Consider the following 23,568-nt stretch of genomic DNA (forward strand, 5'->3'; position numbering starts at 1 on the left):
GTCATGCTGCAATATCTCAATTTTGTTGATCTTGTGTAATATATTGCTGATTGTAGGAGGAAAAAAAATTGCATCCATTGTTTGGAAACCTTTACAAAAACGAATACTTTTGATAGAGGCTGAAAATGTTCATGACCTGGCCTTGCTTGGAGATCGGTTTTCAGTGCTTTTTTGAATGCATTTAGGTTGCTCTCTTCTGTGCATTACTTCCAGTCTTTCCAATCTCTCTTCCTCACTCGCTGTCTATGCAGCCCGACTCTCCTACGCTTTGATGCACGCTGGGCAAGAGCCTTTCACACAGAGAAGGTCGTCACTGAAGCATGTACTGCGCAGTGGAGCTGGTGACTTTTATCTGTTAATGTAGCGTTAAGGAAGTAAGAGTGAATGTGCCCTGTCGACCACTTCCATCACCGCTCCACCTTTTCCCTATGGAAATTTCCAGGAAGGCTTTAAATATCTCTGAAAATCTTGGGAGTTTGAAGCACTCCCTTATCTCCAGTTAATCATGCAATAGGCAGGCAGGCGGCAAAGCCCTTGAGCGTGTGTATGTGTGTGCGAGGGCATGCCTGTGTTTCTATGGTGGCTTAATCTGTCAGATACCAAATGGTGATTAGCTCCAGGGCTGCTTCCGAATCAGCCGTTCTGAATTAGAGGCCTCAGAGGACCTTAAGAGGTCAGGCGAAGCTTGAATCGGGTCCCAAAAGACCAGACAATTCATATATTCACCAAATTCTTGAATACATAATGAATCTACAGGACAAAATAAAATGTCTTGTTAAGAAGGTAGAAAATGTAAATTACATTTATTGGTGCTTCAACTGCAGATCCCCGCACTACTTGTCTCCACCGTCTGTGTATCCATGTTAAATAAAGGCACAAGGTGATACTTGTTAGCATAAGCAGATGGTTTATATGGACCAGCATGCAGCACACCTTAACTGCCTGAGCGTGTGTATCCCTGTGTTTATTCCTTCACGGTGGGAGGTCTCGATGGCTTGGTTTGATTGCTGGTGGCTTGCTTTCTCCCCACCTGTGCCTCAGCCCGCACCCCAATATAACCCCACATGCCCACAATGCAGGTTATCCCCCAACCTTCATGGAGAAGGGCCCAAAGCAGTGAGCACGGGGAACCAACAAAACCTTTATCTGGCGCAGGAATGCAGAAAATGTGGAAACAATCAGGGAGTGAGAGCTGCGGCTTTCAGAGCCCCGAGGTGACAAAGGGTTTTCACCCGGGGAGTGTTTGGCTGAGGTGGGAGGTGGCGGGCAGCTGATAGTGCCGATGGGCTCTGTGAGGAGGGAAAAAAAGGGCCCACATAACGGGGTTACCATTTCAGGGCAGACAGGCTGGTTATACAACACAGACGCCTGGTAAGAAAGGCCTTTAGAGAGCCAGCAATGGAGATAGTGAACAAGAGGAGGAGCAAGAGATGGATGGATGTATTAGCATGTCAAAGTGGCATGTTGATAAAGGGCCTTAGACCTAAAGGCCATCTCAAACGCCAGCATGTTTCATTAGAATTCACTGAGGAGGAACACTCCCCCTTGCAATCTCAGACTTTGACATAGTTAAGGATGTTAATTGTTTTGTGTTCATTTTTACTCTCTTACTTTCTCTTTTCTCGGTCTTCCTATCACATTGTTTCAATGTGCTTGTACTTGTAAATAGATGTGCAAGTTGTATTAAATGAACGATTGATTAGCCCTGACATGAAAGTGCTGATCAATAGAACTGCATTCAACTATTAGGTTTACTAATAGCATCACACAAACATGCTCAGTCAGGAAGACATGCACACATGCATACAAACACAATGCCCGATTCTCTTCTTCATTACAGATTTCAGACCTCAGATAAAGTTCAAACAGTGAAGTTGGGACATTGTGTAAAACAGAGGTGGGCAATCTCGGTCCTCGAGGGCCGGAGTCCTGCAGGTTTTTGGAGGTTTCTCACTTCCAACACAAGCTGATTCCAATCAACAGGATCGTTATCAGGCTTATGCAGTGCTTGCTTATGAGCTGTTCATAAATCAGCTGTGTTGGAGAAGGGAAACATCCAAAACCTGCAGGACTTCGGCCCTCGATGCCCAACTCTGGTGTAAAAAGGACAAAAGGATACAATGCTTTGAAAATTATTTTTAACCTAAATTCAGTTCAATACACTATAATAACAAGATATATAATGTTCAAACTCATAAACTTGATTGTTTTTTGTTTTGTTTTGTTTTTTCAAATGTTCACTCAGTTTGAGTTTGATACCTGAAACGTGTTCCAAAAAAGCTGGGACATCTGGGACATGTTTACTACTGCATTAACAGCAACAACACGTAATAGGTTTTTGGGAACAAATGACACAATTTTGCATTTTTACATTTTGTACTTGGTGTTGAGTTTGAGTTATTCAGCAGTCAACAACTGAGCTTTTCAGAAATGCTCATTTTTATACCCATTCATGACCCTCACATGTAGGTGTTTTTGTTTTGAGCATTCCTAAACTTTCCCAATCTTTTGTTGCCCTTGTCCCAGCTTTTTGGAACATGTTGCCGGCGTCAAATTCAAGATGAGAGAATATTTGCAAAACAAACAAACAAAAAAATGTTCATCTGTTTGAACATTACATTTCTCTTATTTGTAGTTTATTCAATGGAATACACTCTGTTGGGTTTTTACTTACATTTCACACAATTCCCAACTTTTTTGAAATTGGGGTTTGTAGTAGCTTTAACTAAACTAAAAACTGAAATCTCATGTACCCCTTATGGATTCACATAAACACATGGAGAAAACTATCGTAGCAAAAGTACTCTATAAAGTCCTGGTCTTGCCACTTGAGGCCAATTTTGTTGCTTTACAATCACTGGGAGACATTGATTTATCACACCCTTAAAACTAATTATCCAAATATATCATGTATTCATCTTTAGTCGTAAACGTTCAACAATAGATGTATGTGTCTCCCGTTATTGTCTTTTAATTTCCACTTTCCATTAAATCAGCCTCTGTTTTAACTCCCTATTGTGTCTGTTCCTACCTCAGCAGGCTTGGCCCAGCGGCACCCAGCAGATACTGCTGCCTCCAGCCTGGCAGCAGCTCACTCACACCTCAGTTCAGCATGCCGCCGTCATCCCCGACTCCATGAGCAGCACACAGCCTCTAGCCAACTGGAGGTAAACAAACCCCCATTTCCTCACTAAATCTGTGAATTTAGAAACTTCAAATAAATGAACTAAAAAATTGGATCAATTTCTGGTTACTTTAAAACATCCCTCAGTCCCATGAAAACAGGAACCTAGTAGTGGAAAGAAACATAGAAAACAGGCTGAATAGGGGCTCTCGAGGACCGAACTTGAGCACCCCTAAACAATGCATTCCTCCATCACAGCATATGCAGACCAGTGGTGGTAATACAATTGTTCATTGTAGTCAACATTCATGTATGTTTGTACTTCATTGACAGTAAGGATGTTCAATACCACTCTTTTTTTCAGACCAATTCCAGTACGAGTACTCAACTCTTGAGTAGTCACTGATCCGATACCAAGTTCCGAAACCACAAGTATTTTTGATACACAAAATGTCCCCAAAAAACAATGACAGGTCATTAAAGAAAGACTTATATCCCAATATAGCATGTGCCTTAAAATTGCATGAAATTAATGGCAAGTTTCAATTCATCTATTTTCAAATTTATAGTCCCTGATCATAAAACGACCACGAGAGGGCGGCCATTGCAATTACCGATATCTTGAAATAAGGCCAGGTATTGGCCCGATATCAATACGTGGTATCTGTACTTGCCCATCCCTTATTGTATTTCCCTACAAATAATTCTATTTAGTATTTGTTTATACGTACAAATAAACCAATGCAAAAAAATAATAATGCATTCTTATTACAAAGTGTGTGTGTGTTTAAATAGTACTTCCAAAATTTCGAAGATCAACTTTTTGACAAAAAATTCCCAAAAATATATATGCTTTTGCGATCATAGCTGTGGCTCTTGGCAGGCGAACATGCAGTCCAAGTTATCGGTTTCTACACACTTTCTCCTTCAATAGCATTAAAAAGTATCTTAAAACTTTCTCATTTGAACAATTCTAGAATGGAATTGCATTTATAATGTAAACGCAGGTAATCAATTCACAACAATAAAACACACAATTGTGTTTATGGCTGTTAGAGGTCCAAAAGTAATATAAGGAGATGCAAAAGTGATTGACTGAGTAGTCAGTATCTCCCTGACAGCCTGTCCTTTATCTTTATCGAATCACATGAACACTAGTGCATTTATAAGAGCAGATTCACCTCAGGGAGATGGACGAGATGAACATGAAGAGACTGTCTGCCTGTCAGTGAGACGCCTTGACAAATGGTAGCGAGTGGGGCGAGTAGGCGATCAGCAGGGAGAGAAACAGGATGCGGGTTGATAATGTGCGACATGTATGTATGTATCTGTGATGACCCCCCCCAACTCCCCAACCCACCTCCTCCTCTCTTGGCGTGTTTCTCCCTCCCCTCCCGAGTAAGCTCCGTGGTCTACAGAGAGACAATCAGGAAAGTGTCGCACTTCCTCTGCAGAGCTATCACTCCGCAGCTGGTGTCAGCTCCTCTGCCCTCCCTTTTTGATCCTTACTTCACTTATTCTCTCTACATAATCATGCAGTCTTCTTCTTTTTTAAGTTGCTACTGACACCTGCTGGTTTATGAGGGGGGAAAAACTACTACAGTACAGTACTTGTTCTGTTACTGTACGGGCTTATTGTATTTAAATAGGTGCCTTGCTCTGCTTGTTAATGAGCAAATTCTTGGTTGCATTTTGGTTTAACGACATACGTATAAGTAGTGTGCATAAAATGAACTTAAAGTAACACTTAAAAAATCATATTTATATGAAAATGTTAAGGATTTGAACATCAGAGGGGCGAGAAGATACCAATCTGTTTGGCAAAATGTAAATGTATTATGTATTTCAGTTTTTTGTTTTTTTAATGTTTGACTTTACTAAGCAGATGTATTTTTGTAAGGTATTCAATTATTCCAATGTACCAGTATGATTTTTGTAAGTGAATAATATTTGCCTGTGGCTATACTCTTCTTTTACCAGTGTTGTTTGAAAACTGTTTTTCTACTACAGGAATTCCCACCCTCATGGCGGCCATTACAATCCCATCATGCAGCAGCCAACTTTGTTGGCTGGCCATGTCACTCTCCCATCCAACCAGACGCTCAATGTTGGAGTGGCACATGTTATGAGACAACCCTCGTCCAATAATAACTCCTCTTCCAAAAAGAACAAACAGCACCAGAATTCTGCCAGGTGTGTGATAACAACAATTACATTGGCCGAGCTACAGCGCACACCTGTGCATCACAGATTGGTTATATTAAAAATGTTAGAATGACATTTTCAAAAACATGAAGATGGTAAGTGGCAAGCATTTACGATTTGCCATTACTTTACAGTTTTATTTGCGACACACAAATTCCTGTATATTTAAACATAAATAAATAAATATATAATAAATAAATCAAATTAAAATTTTGATTTATTGCAGTACTTAAATATTTCATGATTTTCATTTATATACCGACACTTTCTTAAAATATTTGTTTCAGATTTTTCAGGAAACACAAAACATTGAACCATTTGCATCATGAGGCGATGATTTAGGCAAAAATAAAAAATAAAAAAGCAAAAAAATTGCTTATACCAATATTATACCAATATTTAATGTTGATGACAATAGCTTATGACCGTACATCTGAAACCCAAAAAGCACCATCTTAAGAAATTAGAATACTACATAAGAAACCATTAAAATTATTGTAAATATTTTTCCCATGTGATTTAATGATTCTGAATAATGTAGGAGTTTCACTTTTTTTCATTTAACAATTTTTCAAATTCTACAGTATTTCAATTTATTGAGCAAGGCTGCACAAAACACATACAATTCCATTTGAATTCTTCCAATTTGAATTGAAGTGGCAAACAAAATTGTCTCTCTAAAACATTAATGGTATGGAATCCGAATTAATGCGACTCCTAGCATATCTGTCTAACATTTTAGTGTTTTCCCATGTAAAAATGACTGCTGTGAAAAAGGTCATTAAAACAACAAAGCCAGTGGTGGTCTAAGACCTTTGCAGAGGACTGTACTCATAAATAAAGCACAATGTCTCATGTTTTTTATGCTTACTTCTTAATTTTGTCTTTCTGCCTTAAAGGAACGCTTCAGCCTACGAAGTGTCATCCACTCAGGCAGTGCTGTCGCCACAGCGTTCCAAAAGGGTGAAGGAGAACACGCCCCCACGGTGCGCTGTGCTTCAGAGTAGCTCGGCCTTGATTTGCCCTCCCCCGCAAAGCTGCGGGGGAGGTGGCTGGGGGACTATTGAGGCCGAGCAGGCTTCCAGCACCACCCGCAGCCATCCACACCAGCAGCACGTCCCCAGACAGACCATCATCATTCCTGACACACCCAGCCCTGCGGTCAGCATCATCACCATCAGCAGTGACACAGATGAGGAAGATGACCACAAACAAAACAATGGGTCAGTTCTGTCTTTTGGAAGAAATGTCATAATTATTACGATTATGTTTTCTTTAATGCTGCTAGTGCTGCTATCGAAAAGTGCATGCAGTTGTGAAATTGGGCACATTTGATTATAGGCATTACAAAAGTATTAGCAGTCTCAGAGGAGGGTCCAAACAAAGCTATTTCTTGCAACTGCAACATGAATGATTTGAGTTAGAGCACACAATGCTGCTATTTTCTTTTATTGGTCCAGGTTAAGGATGATGTTTGTTTATTTTAGAAATTCTCTGTGACACATTGGTGTTCTTGTATTGAAATTACAATAATTACAATATCTAATCTCATGTAATGCAAGAGCTGTATCAAATGTTCTGGCCTGTTAAGGGGAATAATGGTTCCTTTTTTTACTTTTTTTCCCCTTTACATTAATACAAATGTTTCTATGCAGCTCCTCTAGTCTAAACATGGTAGTCTGATTAATATTGTATTTGTGGAATATGAGTCAATTAACAAAATCCACCGTATTTTTATCTGTTTTGGGGCGAGGCCTTTTAGTCACGTCACTGTCAACTGAAAATTATATTACAGTGCCTAAAGACCAATCACAGCACACCTGCTTTTATGAAGCTGAGCCGTGATTGACAACTGTGACGTCATTTGCAGTCGACAGTAAACGGCAAAATGGCCGCCCCCTAAGATGGATAAAAACGGGTGCATTTTGCTGCTCAACTCTTGCATATTATTGTAAAGATAATTTTTGAGTTGATTTCCCCTTTAAATTGCCTAAATGAAGTAGTCAAAATGTTAGAAACAGCTCTGAGTAAGATTTCTACACAACCGCAATCCACATTCACAGTATTATGTTGAATGATTTATTTCCTAACATTCAAAATTTAGCATAAATATCTCTGTAAAGCCAAATTCTTGTAATGTCTTTGATAATATTTGTTTCCATTCTGAAGGTGAACTCTACAGTACTGCGTACAGTATTAATTTTGTTTAAACTATCCATCCATCCATTTTCTTAACCGCTTGTACTCACAGGGGTCGCGGGGGTTGCTGGAGCCTATCCCAGCTGGCTTCGTAGGCGGGGTACACCCTGAACTGGTTGCCAGTCAATCGCAGGGCACACAGAGACAAACACTCACAATCACACCTATAAACAATTTGGAGTGTTCAATTAACTTGCCATGCATGTCTTTGGAATGTGGGAGGAAACCGGAGGACCCGGAGAAAACCCACGCAAGCACAGGGAGAACATGCAAACTCCACCCAGGAAGGCTGAAGCCTGGACTCCATTGACGAAAACTAAATAAAAATATTTTCTCACTTAATAAAAACTGGACTAAAATCTATTGACATTTTAGTTCACGGACAAAGACAAGACGAAAATTATGATGGTTGACTAACTATGATAAAAACTAACAAGTGTGATTGAAACTGGACTAAACTGAGACTAGATTTAAAGATGGCTGATAAAATTAACACTACTGACTACTGAGTACAAAAATCCCACACACTTTACTGTCTGTGTAACCCTCTAGTATTTCAGCTAACTGTATTCATCACAGATCAAGCGGTAGAATTTGTAATGTAGCTCCCTGTTCCATTGCCATCTCTCCAGGTCATCTTCGAAGCAAAGGAAGAATGTGATCAGCTGTGTGACTGTCCACGATTCACCTGACACCGACTGTTCCAGCAGCAACAGCCCTTACACTGTGGAGTCTAGACACGCCAATAACAACAACAACAACAGCTTTGACACAAAGACCACCATACTGGACAACTACAACAATGGCAACCCGCGCACAATCATCATCCCCCCTCTTAAAACTCAGACCAGCGAGGTTATAAATGAGTGTGAACGCTTGATGCCAGGTAACACATCAAATCACATTTAAGACAGCCTCATTCTTCACCCAGGGTACTGTGAATATTCCCAATATCTTCTGTGCAGATACAATGAATCATCAGAACTCCGCGTACAGGTTCAAATCCTCCAATGGAGTGGTTTCGGGCAACACTCACATCCCAGGTGGTGTGACTGCATTGTACAGACAGCAGCGCTCAGGGCCGCACCCCCTCCAGCAGCAGCCTCTTAATCTCAGCCAGGTATGAAGACACATAAAACGACATGACACTGCTGAACAGTCTTGACAGATGAACTGAACTGCTTTTATGGTACAGATTGCACACACAGTATGCACCCTAGTTTCATTAATTGGCTCAGTCTGCTACACTGTTTTGGTTTATGACCATGCATTCAGGTAAATCAGTCTGAGAAAGACCCCTTCTTAGTGCCTTACTAGGACATTCTGGTAAAGTCTATGATTCAAATGTCAGCCTTTTTCAGTTGGATTGCAACTGTAGGGGTGAAGAGTCAAATTTACCCTAATTTACCTCATTCACACCCAGCCATTTTCACTGAAGCAATCCCCTTTGCTCCCGGCTGTTTTACTGGATTTTGACTGATTTTGCAAGGCCCACAAAATATTGTGTACTATTGCTATAAAAAAAACTAAAAACATGGAACCTATCAAAAGAAAGTGTCTAAAATATTTATATATTTTTCTGTTTTGCAGGCAATTAGCATTACAAATATAGCTAAGTTTCATAATTATTCAAAAATCTGCTTAGAACTGTGGGTAAATGGGCTTGTTTTTAACATTGCCTTGGTTGATCTCTTCAACTCTGCTGCCACCTGCTGGCCGTTTCTGTAATAACTACCATTGCTTCAACCGTTTTGTGCAGTTGAGAGGCTGCATCAAAGCCTTGTGCATGCTGTAGCATTAAAAAAAACAACGTATAAATATGTCTTTGGGACACTTAAAACATTTCAAATAAAACGTCTTTATACATTTTTGGGAGCAAATTAGTTAACCTAAAGTATTGTTACAGGGCCTTTCTCATCCTAACAAAAAACGTTCTCATCCTAATGAGAAAGTTTCTCATTAAAACAATGTTTTTCGTCTTAGTAATGCAAACGTTTTCTTGTCCTAATGAGAAACGTATTTCATTTTTAATTTTTATTCCCATGTCACTGTAAGGGCTCCACAACATACAGTACCAGGTGTATCAAATTTATGACACCACTCTGTTATTGGATGATGTTATAGCTACAGAAGAACGCAAGTATTTGAAGTTGAAAACAAAAAAAGCTACCTTATCATAAGGGACGTAATGATAACGACAATATCGTGATATCGCGCTATTGAAATTGCTACAATATCATCGTTGTCAGGTCACAACGTTAAAAGCAGCACATCTGCTACCAAGTTGAGGCTGTATTCCATTTCTGTAATCCTACCACCCTCTGGTGGTTAGTTTATTCGTGCAGTTAAATTTTTATTAGGAATGTTTTGGTTATCTCTCATATAAATCAGTCATACCAGCAAATATATTTATTGATTTAGTTTTTATTTTTGAAATGCTGTGAGTTTTTACACGGTATTATGCTTGTTTGTATTTTTTTTAATCGCCAACCTCCCCACAATATCGTGATGATTATCATATCGTGAGGTTTGATATTTATCGTGTCATGATGTTTGAATATTGTTACATCCCTACTTATGGTGTTTTCTATCACCCTCTCTTCCAGGCCCAGCAGCACATGATAGCAGACCGAAATGGAGGTCATCACCGCCAGCAGGCCTACATCGCCCCCACCATCACCACTCAGGCTCCATACTTCCATCACAACAGCCCCTCCCACACGGGCAACGTGCACCCACACTTGGCGGCCACGCACCTTTCCAGCCAGCCTCACCTCTACACCTACACGACGCCCGCCGCTCTGGGCTCTAGCGGCACAGTGGCTCACCTGGTGGCGTCACAGGGCTCGGCACGCCACGCAGTCCAGCACGGGAGCTATCCGCCAAGCATTGTCCACCAGGTTCCAGTTAGCATGGGTCACCGCGTACTGCCCTCACCCACCTTGCACCACAGCCAGTACCAAGCCCAGTTTGCCCACCAGGCCTACATCAGCGCATCGCCTGCCTCCACTGTCTACACTGGATACCAACTGAGCCCCACCAAGGTCAACCAGTACCCTTACCTCTAGAGAAGACACTGGAGAGGCTGACCCGGCCGGCACTGCTGCTTCCACATAACAACCACCCTTAGCCCCATCAACACCCTACATAGCCTCAACCTCACTTGTGAACAGAGACAGAGGACTTTGCAATCCTCATCAAACTGCCCCATATGACTTGAAGATTTGACGGAGAAAAAGAAGGAAAAAAAGAGTCACAGTCGTTCTCTAAGGGAAAGACAGGAGTTAGATTAGTGCGTTACATTTCCAGGTGATTTTTTTAAAAATAGTTTTTCTCTGAAAAGGGCCACCTTAGCTTTTATTTGATTTATTTTTATTTTACTTTTTGTGGAAAGTAATGTCTCATTAGCGTGTGGAACAGTGGAAGATTTGAGTTTTTTGTTTAGTTTTTCTGCCCATCTTAACTGTGGGAAGGGACTGCTGAACAGGGGTTACAGACTGGAAGTTCGGAATCCCAAAGTAATTGGGAGAAGGTGAAATACGGAAACCTGCTGCTCTTCAAAGATAAAAAAAAAATATATATATATTGATGGCCTTGAACTGTCTTAATATTTCCACACTTTTGGTGTCGAGAGAAAAGAGAGGCGACTTACTCCACTCCACCTCCTCGAGCCGGAGGCTTCTGGAAATATAACCAACAGAAGACAACAAACTTTTCTAATGTATTTATAGGTATATTTCTTTTGTGTTTCTCTCGAAACTTCAGTTTTAGCTATATAGGTGTCTTAGCTGGGCCCCATTCATAGAATGTAGCAGTCTGCACCCATTTGTTTCTAGATCTTTCAAGAAACGTTCTTTCCTCTGTTCCTGTTTTATAATGTGATTGCACAAAGTGGTTATAATAACATAGGCATGTACAATGTGATTGTCTGTGTGTGCGTGTGCGTGTGCGCGTGTGTGTGTGCTACTGTCGGCCATGTGTGTAGTCCACCTCCTTTAGGTTTTGTTCCCTCGTAGTGCCTTACAAATATAACAACACAGTTTACTCCGCTAGGAAAGCCACGCAACACAAAAGTTGTGTTGTCCTGTTTGGAGAGGTTTGTGATGGGACACGGTAGCCCTCTTCCAGGTGTAGGTTTTTCTCCCACTGCTTCTGCGTGGTCCTTAAAGACAGCGTGCGTTAGACGACGATAATTCATTTGATCAGGTTGATGGAGCTGAGCTCTTTTATTATGTGTACATGAGATAACTTGCCAGGGGTACTTACCAAAGTCATTGATATTCATGATAGTTCTTCTTCCAGAGTCACTCTGGATTGAAATGCAAATAACGTATGTGGTGTAGATGTGATAGCGTCTTCTTAAAATAATTTAGTTGGTTGTTTATAATCAAACAATCGCTGAAAAGTAGTTCACTGTAATTAGGTTGAAAAAACATTGATGTATTTATTTTATTTGCTATTCCTAACGCTACTGCCTGGCCAATTTTGCATTAAAATTATTATTAGGGATGTTCGATACCACTTTTTTTTTCTCAGAACAATACCAGTATGAGTACTCAACCCTTGAGTTTTCACCCATATCACTACCATGTACCGATACCACTAGTACTTTGAGTTGATACATTTAACCCCCCCCCCCCCCCACACACACACACACAAAAAAAACATAACAGAAAATTTTAAAGAAAGACCATGAAATCCCAATCTCTTAAAATTGCATAATGCAAATGTATATTTTCTGTTCTTCTCCTTTCTAGAACCCAATCGTAAGACGGCCACAAGAGGGCAGCCAATACTGGTATTAGTTGCCATCGCGAGTACAGATACCGTAAAATAAGGCCTGATATTGGCCCCAATACTAAAACATGGTATCGCTACTCATCCATCCCTAATGATTTTTTTTTAAATTAGTATCTTGACACAACAGTGGCAAAAGAAAAACTGTCATTAATTAAAAGTTTATTTACATCGTTTTTTTGGTTGGGGGAGGGGGGGGGTGTACATTTTGAACTATACTGAACTTTTACACCATTGCATAGGAACTCTTAGTATGTTCTTACATTATCTAGAATATCGCTGGTGTTGGGCCAAAACCTCAAAAGTCACAATTTGGTCAAATTAATTTAAAATATATATATATATATCTACACATGTGGGTGTTGTTTTTACAAATTATCGACCAATCTAACATGTTGAAATGTCTTATTTTCTTTGAGGATGCAATGTTAATGGTTGAACAAATATGTCATTTGTGGGGTCACCTGAAAAGTGACTATTTTGGAGGTACAGGGTTTTGGCCCGATTCCAGCGATATAATAATTCTAACCAGCTATAAATCTCAAACTTTGTCTATGCTTTGTGTTGTTTTTACTCTGGATACATTTTTAATGACTAATTTATTAATAATGAATATTAGGAGCCACTGTGAGGGACATAAGTGATTTTCAATAGATTTCTACAGTTTTTAGTTTTTTTTAAACATATTATATTAAAACATTTTCAGTCACCTTTGCATTATTTCCAGCCGAGTTATTCCAAAATATAGTTTGTTGTGTTTATGTGCGGCAATATGTGTAATTTTTTCTGACGTGCATCACTGCAAGGGATTAATACTCTGCTTGACGTTGTTGTAAATCTTCATGAGAACACGATCTCTGTGACACCTAAAATGTGCTTAATTATTATTTTAATTCATGCAGGAGTTTTCATAATGATCGCTGAATAGGTCACAGTTAAGACACCAAAGGTCGCTCTGTGTTTTTCAAGCTAGTCCGAGAGGGGCCTGACAGAAAGTGATTGTGCCATGGTTGTGGGATGGGATTGTGCAGGGTGAGAGATACGCTAGACTCAGCTGCAGTCAAGAGAAGAAGTATGGAAGGGTTCTGCATTGACACGAGTGAAGGGTTGAGGGAGGGGTGGGGGTCGTTGTTTGTAACGCACTGGTTCTGTTTAGATAGAGAGTGAAGGCAACTCTATCTTTGGTATGGACTTTATAATGGTAGCAAGTTGGCACTGAGCAGGTTGATAGTAACACTGAGGCCGAGTGGTTTGCAGGATCCTTTACCTGACTGGGCACGTTTAAAATCCTTTTACTGCTGTCAGTTAGGTTTTCCAGCATGATCATAGAACAGTGTTGCGACAAGTAAGGTGGCCTACACCTGGAAGGGCAAAGTTGAACAAGCTGAGTTTATAGCAGGTATACCACCAAGCTGAATGGGATAAACACATAGAGAATTAACAGGGCTGTCGCTTGTATTTGCTGCTTTATTTAACTGAAATTTCTTCTAGCTGACGATACATACAGTCCACAGTGGCCACTTGAGAGCTCGTGGTAGTTTAGTGAAAGCCTTCCCTTCCTTCTCTCTCACGCCATAGTACTTGCATTTGAAGTGATTTTTTTTATTTTATTTAACTATATTTGAACTTTTTTTTAACATGGCTGTACACGTGTTTATTTTGATTGGAGATTGTTGCAATAATTCTTGTGGATGTTCTATCAAATTGTGTGTGTTTCAATTATATGTCTTGCTCATTTCTACTATAGTATTCAGTGGAGGCGAGAGGAATTGTGTCAATAATCCAATGGGACCCATATTTGTAATTTGAGGGCCGCTCTTTGGGTCAAAGGTAAACCATTGTTTAAAGAAACTTATTTTCATCCTGGTACTTTCTTTTTCAAAACTCTCCTCAGTTGGTTAACCAATTGTTTATATATTACGCTATTTCTTTTGCTTTAGTTTGTTTTGCTTTCATAATATCTACTTAAGGCCATTTGAGCCTGAGCACACTTGCAGACGAGAGATCCATTGAAATTGTTATGAGACAGACTACTGAAACATTCCACTGCTTGCGGGAATTTAGCATTTAGTATGCTAGACTGCTGTCTTTATACAAGCCCACCCACCCCCACCCCTTGATTTCACTGTCAAGACGTTTTGCTTCTCCCACCAAAGAGATCACATTGGCTATGTGCAAGCACAGCCAATGCAAGACACTCTCAGACTTGCAATAGTGCTGATTTCATGTTGAAATGCTTTACAAAAGCTTTTATGGACATTTCAAACAGATGCATATGTGCATAAAATACAATATACAATATACATTAATGTACCTATTTGTTTCACAGATCATAATCAGTTGTAGTTTTTTTAAAGCATATTCCCCTTTCTCTTGGATCCCCAAAATGTAAATTAAGTTAATGATCTAACCTATAATTGGCTTATTTGCCTTTTATTGCCAATTTTTGTACAAGCCATGCCATGGAGTACAATGGAGTAAACCAATTATAAATAAAATAGACCAACAATACCTTATAAAAGCATGAGCACATGCACAACATGAATGTGTCATATTTATCATCCAAAATAACTTTGGATAGTTATGTGTCCACTTTGCAATAATTATGCACCCAATCTCCAGCAAGTGCACATTTGTGAGATATGTAAAATATCACTATCCTCGCGATTAGAGGTTCTATATTTTCTCAAGTTCAATAGCCAGCTAAAACATTGTGGAAAATAACATTGTGTGTGATGCTGTTGTCTATCATTTTGTTTCACATAACCAATATTTTGTGTTTGCTTAAAAAAAAGAAGGTGGGTGTCAAAAATGTGAGCATCAACGTAGATTGAGTGACCTTATGATTACCAAAAGTAGAGCGCAAATGTTTTTATGTAGGGTGAGCAAACTGAGCATAGTCCTGCTTTGTTAGTTTTGCCTTCAAAATAATCAACCAGGCTGTACCTCCAAAGCTTTGAAGTGTCATTTAAATTAGAGACAACTTGTAGAAGGCAGTGTTTCACTTGTTTAACCTTGGCTGACTCCCATTTAATTTGTCAAAATGTGCACTTAGAAAAGGTTGGTGAAACAGCGAGAAAAATTCCAATGGGGATGGCATGTGTTATGTAATACAATTTACAGGGACTTTTAAATTCACAAATTTTGGAAATCCTGCAATTGTAAGTGCTTTTAATGACTAAAGTATGTTTTGTCATATTATTTTAATGAGAGAAACTACAAAAACAAATTCAGTTCCATCGTATGTATTCTATTCCCATTCAAATTCATGACAATTGTCAGAAGAGTCCCCTGATTTGTTATGTATTGTATGTTGTGTTGGTTGTTTGTAATCTGCAATTCAGAATTAAAATTCTAGATTCTCATCTACTTGTAAAAACCACGTCCAGCACCCCCCCCCCCCCCCCTCACACACACACACAAAAAAAGGCTATGATACTTCTTGTGTTTAACAATAACCAAAGCTAAATTTTAATACAATATTTCTATAATATCGGTTTGTTGTCTGAACACATCAGACCACATTTTGTCCAATAATCAAAATCATTCTGTTTGGAAGCTCATGTGTGCTGCAGTATTTCCTTGTACACTTTTCTTTTTATGATCTTTTTTTTTATTATTATTATTTGTTTATTGGGATATGTGGTCTCGTTATTTTTCATTATTATGATTATCTGTTGATGTAGTGTTCTGTGTACGCCCTGCTCTCTAGCCTTTTCTAATTAAGTATGTTATTAGGATGGATACTTTACTGGCTTTATAGAGTGTTTAAATGAATATAATGACAACGAGAAGGATTAATTAAAACACCCTAACCAGTTGCAACTAAGCGCTTGTGTTCCTTTTATGACATTGTGTGCTTCTGTTAATCATTTTCGTTGTAGAAAAATGGAGTGGATTTCTATTAGGCTATGGGAAACTAATTGTATTGCCATGAATTGACTGGATCATGCTAGACAATAAGCAGCTTGGTCGAATAGAAGACTAGTTATTTGAATTGTCCTCTTTACTAACAGTAGGGTAAGAGGGGCGCGCAATCTGGTAAACTATGTTATAGCTTGTTATTCACTGTTACTTTTGATCATTTTTTCGGTCTCCGAGGTGAATCGAGTTATTAATGACAATTTGTATGCTCACATATGCATATTGTATATGTGTAGAAATGTAATCACACTTTGTCTTGGATTTACAATAAACTGTTAAGTCACATGATTGTTGCACAAGCTTTTTATATGTTCCTGCATACATCAGTTCCAGATCAAAAAACGACCACATGTGGGCAGCCGTTACTGGTATTGGCCACCGTCACAAGTACCAATACCTTAAAATAAGACCGGTATTGACACCAATACCGATGCTTGGTATCAGTACTCGCCCAACCAACCCCATAGCCTATATTTTATACAGCCCTCTTGTACTTGATTAAAACTAAAGATTAGTTGTGTCGTATCAAACTCAAGGCTCAGGGGCTCAGATCTATCTATCTATATATATATATAGATATGAGCCCCTGTATATATATATATATATATATATATATGTGTGTGTTGTGTATATATATATATATATATATATATATATATATATATATACACATATATATATTTTCTTTATAGATTTTCACTGAAGACATCAAAACTTTAAATAAACACATGAGGAGTTATGTACTTAAAAAAAGGTAAAATAATTGAAAACGGTTATTTTCTAGTTTCTTCAAAATAGTCACTCTTTGCTCTGATGATTTTTTTTGTACTCTTGGCATTCCCTCGATGAGCTTCAAGAGCCTGAAATGGTTTTCCAAAAGTATTCCAGAGGTGAGATAATGCCAAGCGTGGGCAAAGCAGAAACAAGAATCATGTTTTAGGTTCTAGTTTCTTCAAAATAGTTTTCAGTTATTTCACCTTTTTTGTTCACGTGTTGATTCTTAGTTTTGATGCCTTCATTCAGAATCTACAATGTAAATAGTAATGAGAATAAAGCAAACATGTATTTCTCCCTAAAACAGCTTGGATTAACTCCAGCATCTTATTCCTTAAACAAGATAAGTAGTATTGAAAATTGATGGTTTATTAGATTGTGTATCTCCATCATGCACTTCCATGACTCTACCACTAGGTGGATACGTGCGCCAAGAGGATGTGCATGCAAAGTTTCAAACGTCAGGTCACTATAGTGGCAGGCTGGTAATGTTTTTTATTATTATTATTATTATTATTAATGTATTTATGATTATTATTATAATACAGGGTGACGTCATCACACTAACACACCACTTCTAAAACATTACACTTGAATAATACACGCGGTTTCAGGCAAACAGCTTACTGGTAAATAATTTAACAACTATGTCCACATAAATAAATAAAAAATGGCACAAACATCATTTACTATAGTGTCTGTGTACGGCCATGTGTGTTTGGCGCATCATTGTGTGTAGACAACGTTGCCGTGGAAGCCGCAGACGCTTGCCTGAAATGACCAACCTACACTGAAAAAATATTTGACAAACGGATAGCTCAGCCAATAAAAGCCAGCATTGACGGGATGTTAGACCAATCAAACCAATTAGAGGGCGGGGCTAACACAATCCTTGTCCTGGACTAGAGACGGTAACTGCAAATACAAAAGTGTCAAAATGATGCTGGCTGCCAACACGTTCGTTTTTTTTACTTAATTAACTTTGACATAGGCAGCTTAAAAGGCCGATGTTACCATGGCCACTTTCTGGGTCATGCAATTACATTTTTCCTAACCCAGACAAAGGATTTCATTGAGCTTTCACCGTGTTTTTTGGTAAGTCTGCATGCGCAGCTATGAGCTGCCTAATCAGGGGAAATCGGTGTTTTCTATTATCCTAAAGCAGGTTTTTGGCTGTAGTTGTCACGATGAACATTTTGTTGTCGCACATTACCGATCATTTGATGTTAGCCGCACGAGTCTCGCTTGCGAAGGAGCGAGGGGATGTAGGGCAGGAGAGAGACTGGACTGTCACTACGAAGGGAGCGAGCCATTGGGAGCTAGCAATGTCGCACTTCTGTCATATTTGACCAAGTTTAGCTACGTATACTGGATTATTCATTCATAGATGATGTCATTATAAGTGGCTATAGCGAAGTCAAAACGGTGTCCACAGAACTTATGGAAGACAACTGACACGTGCTGTGTACTGTACAGCACACTTAATTAAAACACGAGGTTGTATATGCTGTGTGATATTCGCATGCTGTTTAAATAAGCGTTTTAGCAAGCTGGCAAATACTCTTTAACAAATAAAATCCTGATGAAACCTAGTGCTCTCCTTAGCTGTATCCATTTTTATGAACTTTAAACATGTATTGCCCACAGGGGTCCAATTGTGGAGTTGATATTTAAATGTTCTTATTGTTTCTACTTTCTTTCACATCCAGAAAGACGAGCACATATTCTGGCAGAGGAAGACCTACCTACCTAAAACACCACAAGGCCTGGCCTGTCTCTTTGGATGAATCTTCTCTTTATTACTGGCTGAAATGCCTTGACCAAACCGCCACAGTAATGGCAGGATTAGTCTCCCTTCTGGATTTAGTGGTGATGGTCAGGAAGACCCCCTTGAATGCCCATGGCCCCAGCATAGTGATTCTGGGGATGACGCTGTTGTTAAATGTGATAGCAGCAGACTCATCTGTTGCAGGTAAGGGAACACCTGTCTCCGAGGTCCATAGTGTCATCAATTACTTCTGTTGATGTTTCCCTGAGCAAAGCAATGGATCATACTTCCCTCTCTCAGCTCAAGAGGCGCACCACTTTCACTCTGACATCTCTCCTTGCATGTGTGAAATCTAGTTCTCTGTGTTGTGTGCAACACAGATTATACAGCAATGTGTCATTTTATTGCAATGAGTATATAATAATAATAATAATAATAATAAAATATTTACATTAGTGATAGTGATCAGGACCTTGTTATAATAGCGGCATTAGCTCCAGCATCACAAGCTTCTTTCCTTGTACAATATGACTAATCAACATAACACAAAACCTCCATATTTCAATAATTATAAGCATGAATGATGTATGCTTAGATTTGCAACAACTTCTATTTCTTAGATTGCATTTTTAACTGGATTTTACAATCTGTTAACAATTTTGATAAAAAAAAAAAACTGAAATAAAAGCCATTGTCAGCCATTTTGATGACAATTTTAATGTTTTTATAGTGTTTAAAATACAAATCTATGCATATATGTGGATTTTTAAAAATTGTCAAGTTCAAGCGCTTATAAATCTCATGCACATTTCATTTTTTTGTTTGTTTATAGTTTGCTTTTATTTATAGCACAGTTGTAGTTTCCTGCTGGTTCTCTTCAGCAAACCCCTCGATGTTTCAGTCCTCATTGCTTCATGACCTTCAAAAGGATGTTGTTTTACAAGTGGTGTAATCACTAAACTGGGTGTAAAGTTATCTACAGTACTTTTCAGCGTTTATTGAAAGGGTTTAAATCGATGCACTTGGTGGGTGTTTTCCCAAGGCTTAATTTATGGATGTTGACAGTGGTCCACCCATCCCCCAACACATTGCCTAGTTAACAGAACCTGCTAAAGGCAGTCATAAACCCATGTATTATGTGCTAATAGGATTATATATTAGTGACTGACTGGCTGTCAGGAAGTGGAGAATTAGTAAATCCAAAACATGTTTATGCAATAACACCTTTGTTTGCAGCTTTATTTGTTAATCAGGACCCTCAGCATTCGTAAAGCGTGGGAGACCTGTCCCACACTCTTCTGTGATCTTAGATTTGGTTCACTTTTAAAAAAAAATAAAAATAAAAATAAAAATAAAATTAAAATTTCCCAGTGAGAAAAACGGTTTTGTGAATTTGTTACAGTGTTCATTGCCATAATAATAATAATAATTATTATAATAACAATAATAAACTTTTATTTCAGTTAGGAAGTTATTTGTTAATACATTTGGAACGATTTCTGTTGTATTTGTGCAGTGTTTCCCACACTGTTAATACTTGGGCGGGCCATCCGAGTTAACTGGCCACCACCCAAGTAGTTTTTAAGAATTTTTTATAAAAATATATTTAAAAAATAATAATAACTAAAAAAAAAAACGTGTCACGACCAGATATACCGCATATAACATTAGTTTGCCGTCACTCGTGAATCATGAGACGCAAGTAGCAGGAGTCCACCTACCCAAGTAGATTTCAAATCTGTGGGAAACACTGTTGTGGTATATCAAATGTGGAAATATTGTGGCCGAGTAGTTTTTTTCTTTGGTATGTAGAGTATGTATAGTGGTGTCGCAGTATATGAATATATGTGTGGACTACTTTACTAGGTTAAACCCATTGTCGTGTGTGTATACAGACGCTCCCCAACTTACGAACGAGTTACGTTCCGAGCGATCGTTCGTAAGGTGAATTTGTTCGTAAGTTGCTTCAGTGCTATATTTTGTATTATAATTTATGTTTAAAGAGAATACGTGCAGTACTGTACTACGTATGTTAGAGAGAGAGAGCGAGAGACACACACAGTATGTACATGTACGTAATAAGATAAATAAAATGAAGTTTAACTTACTTTTGGAAGATGTACTCGATGCTTAAGGATTTGATGGAGGAGGAGGAGGAGGAAGAGGAGGATTTTATATCATGAGAGGTTCTTCGTCGTCGCTGGAATGGGCTTCAAAAGTTACTTCCTCCTCCGTAACTTCAATGTAGGAAGAAGTTGAGGGTCGAGGAGAAGAAGATGAGGGTTGATGAGTATCTTCCTTGGAGGATTTACTAGAAACTGGCCGAAAGAAGCGATCTAACGCCGATTGCACAGTTTTCTTCTTTTTTCATCATAAATGATGCGGTAGCACTGTATGGCATCATTCAATTGATTTGCAACCTTTGTGCAACGTTCAATATTTGGGTCTTGCTGCTCGAAGAGTGCGATGGCTTTATTTTCTTCTTCTTCCTCCTCCTCGACACGTTGCTGAGCCTCCAATGCTGGGTGAGCTCTCACAGCGCCAAGCGTCGGTATTAGCGGCGGAAAGAAGCACTATAGTACTCGGAAAAAGGTGCGCAATAAAAAATCAAACTTACAGCATCTCTTTCCGAACATTTTTTGACATGCGCGCAGACATGTTCGTATGTACCGTTGTTCGTAACTCGAACGTTCGTAAGTAGGGGAGCGTCTGTACTAGCGAATTGTTTTGTATACTTCCATGCATTTGTTCCTAAGCCCTCATTATTCTGTTTTTGTTATGGTTTTGAGTGGTTAAACTACTTGTATAAATTGACTGCTATCCTTAAAGTCTGTGTAAAATACTTGCATCTACTACTAGTCAACTGAAGTTGCCAATTGACATATTTTATAATGATGACCTTAATGCTCTTAACATATCTGTCTTCTTATGGCAAAGCACTTGATACATGCCTTTGGTTTAACTGAGATAAAATCAGACCTCTTTGCAGAGTGTTCTCTCACAAAGAGCAAAACAACTCATTTTTTTATGGTTTGGACAGGCATCAAACAATTTGCTAACAATTTAGAATCTGCCGCTCTCATATTAAGAGCTCTTTGTTTGAGCTGCACATTATTGTATCATGACAACAGGAAGAACATTAAGGACTAGTAATACATTGTTATAATACAACCAAAATGTATCCCACAAGTCATCATCCAGATTTTAATATAGTGCAAATGTGTACAATAAGATTTTTCAACTAAACATTGAGCTTCGTATAATTGTGTGACCAAAATAATCTCAGCCCTGACTGGCTGCTGCCGTCGTGTCCTTGGGCAAGATGCTGCAGGCTAATTTGCTCCCGGTGTGTGTGTTCAATTAACCATTCCTTTCGATTGGATACAAAAATTTTCTTTTCTTGTGTGTGTTATTCTGTTAAGTGGTGTTTCCAGTCCATTGTACACCGTTGCCTCGCGAGGAGGTCTCTTCTCTTTTCCAGACAAGTTGACTTTCTAGTTTCTAGGTCAAACGGGATGGCGACTTGCATTTAATTACTCTTCCAGATCTGACATGACACAGCACTTTCCTTATGTGTGTCACTTTTGTCTGTGTTTATGGGCATTTGCTTTGGCGACACGGCACTCCTTCACTTTACAATGCAACTAAAAGACATTTTGAAACAAGACCACTGGTTTATTTTAGCACAGTCACTGGCAAGTTCAGCCTATGGAGCCAGGGAAGACTAAGGTAATAACCAGTGCAGTGAAATTGGATCTGTGTGGGGATGACAACATGGTCATTCATTATTCATTATAGCAGGGGGGTAATGCTAGATCGATGGCTAGAACCCATCCAAACCAGTTCAGGGTGCTCCAGCACTTACAGGGTCAGAAAGAAGCTACTACTTTTTCCTAACTCATCATCTCCACAAATCGGTATTCGACTCTGGTCATAGCAGTGAAGGCTGCTCAAGGCTGGGTCAATCACATCAGGTGCTCTTAATAATCACATTACAGATGCTCCCCAACTTACGAACGAGTTACGTTCCGAGCGATCGTTCGTAAGGTGAATTTGTTCGTAAGTTGCTTCAGTGCTATATTTTGTATTATAATTTATGTTTAAAGAGAATACGTACAGGACTGTACTACGTATGTTAGAGAGAGAGAGCGAGAGACACACACAGTATGTACATGTACGTAATAAGATAAATAAAATGAAGTTGAACTTACTTTTGGAAGATATACTCGATGCTTAAGGATTTGATGGAGGAGGAGGAGCGCAGACATGTTCGTATGTACCGTTGTTCGTAACTCGAATGTTCGTAAGTAGGGGAGCGTCTGTATTATCATTATTAGATGTAAGGTTTTATATTGAATTATCATGTTTGTGGAATGTGCTATATGGAGGGTCACTGATGCTTCAGAATGAAATAAGGTGCTTAACTTTTCATTTTGTCTCAGTGAATATGTGCAATACAAAAGGCAGCATTGATGGTGTGTGCTGAGAACATCCTAGTATGTGCTCCGATGAACTACAACTCATTATTAGTCATGTTTATCAAAACAGACAAAAAGCCTTCAGCTTTGCTTTTTTGAGTAATTCTTGATAACAGTTTTTGGGGGGAACTTAAAAAGTATGCTTCCTGAATGTGCACAGATTTGCAATTACTGACTGGTAAGGTGATTCGTATTGATAGTCTCGTTAAAGGGAGTCCATAATCTTAGCCCGTAAATAGGACCAGCCGGAGAGTTACTGACAATTGAAGCAGTGTAGGAGGATTTCTGGGCGTCTCATG

At 38.9% G+C, this 23,568-nt stretch overlaps 2 protein-coding genes across 8 annotated transcripts in view; both read left to right on the forward strand.

Moving 5' to 3' along the window:
• The window catches only part of hipk2 (homeodomain interacting protein kinase 2), an 87,122-nt gene extending 70,588 nt beyond the window's left edge, over positions 1-16,534 (forward strand). For 2 of the 4 annotated variants that reach the window (XM_077567493.1, XM_077567495.1), the window contains exons 10-15: positions 3,040-3,167; positions 5,135-5,317; positions 6,229-6,552; positions 8,161-8,414; positions 8,494-8,648; positions 10,135-16,534. In XM_077567493.1, the coding sequence (XP_077423619.1) occupies positions 3,040-3,167; positions 5,135-5,317; positions 6,229-6,552; positions 8,161-8,414; positions 8,494-8,648; positions 10,135-10,596 (1,506 nt within the window). In that variant the 3' untranslated portion in view covers positions 10,597-16,534. Of the gene's footprint in view, positions 1-3,031; positions 3,168-5,134; positions 5,318-6,228; positions 6,553-8,160; positions 8,415-8,493; positions 8,649-10,134 lie in introns of all 4 variants that reach the window. The other 2 variants (XM_077567492.1, XM_077567494.1) reach the window with 1 other exon arrangement.
• Positions 16,535-17,936: 1,402 nt separating this feature from the next.
• Positions 17,937-23,568, forward strand: part of LOC144054226 (UPF0606 protein KIAA1549) — a 34,389-nt gene continuing 28,757 nt past the window's right edge. For all 4 annotated transcript variants that reach the window (XM_077569452.1, XM_077569453.1, XM_077569454.1 and 1 more), the window contains exons 1-2: positions 17,937-18,118; positions 18,733-18,995. In XM_077569452.1, the coding sequence (XP_077425578.1) occupies positions 18,860-18,995 (136 nt within the window). In that variant the 5' untranslated portion in view covers positions 17,937-18,118; positions 18,733-18,859. The remainder of the gene's footprint in view (positions 18,119-18,732; positions 18,996-23,568) is intronic.

This window comes from Vanacampus margaritifer, chromosome 6 (assembly GCF_051991255.1).
Source record: "Vanacampus margaritifer isolate UIUO_Vmar chromosome 6, RoL_Vmar_1.0, whole genome shotgun sequence".
NCBI classification, from domain to species: domain Eukaryota; kingdom Metazoa; phylum Chordata; class Actinopteri; order Syngnathiformes; family Syngnathidae; genus Vanacampus; species Vanacampus margaritifer.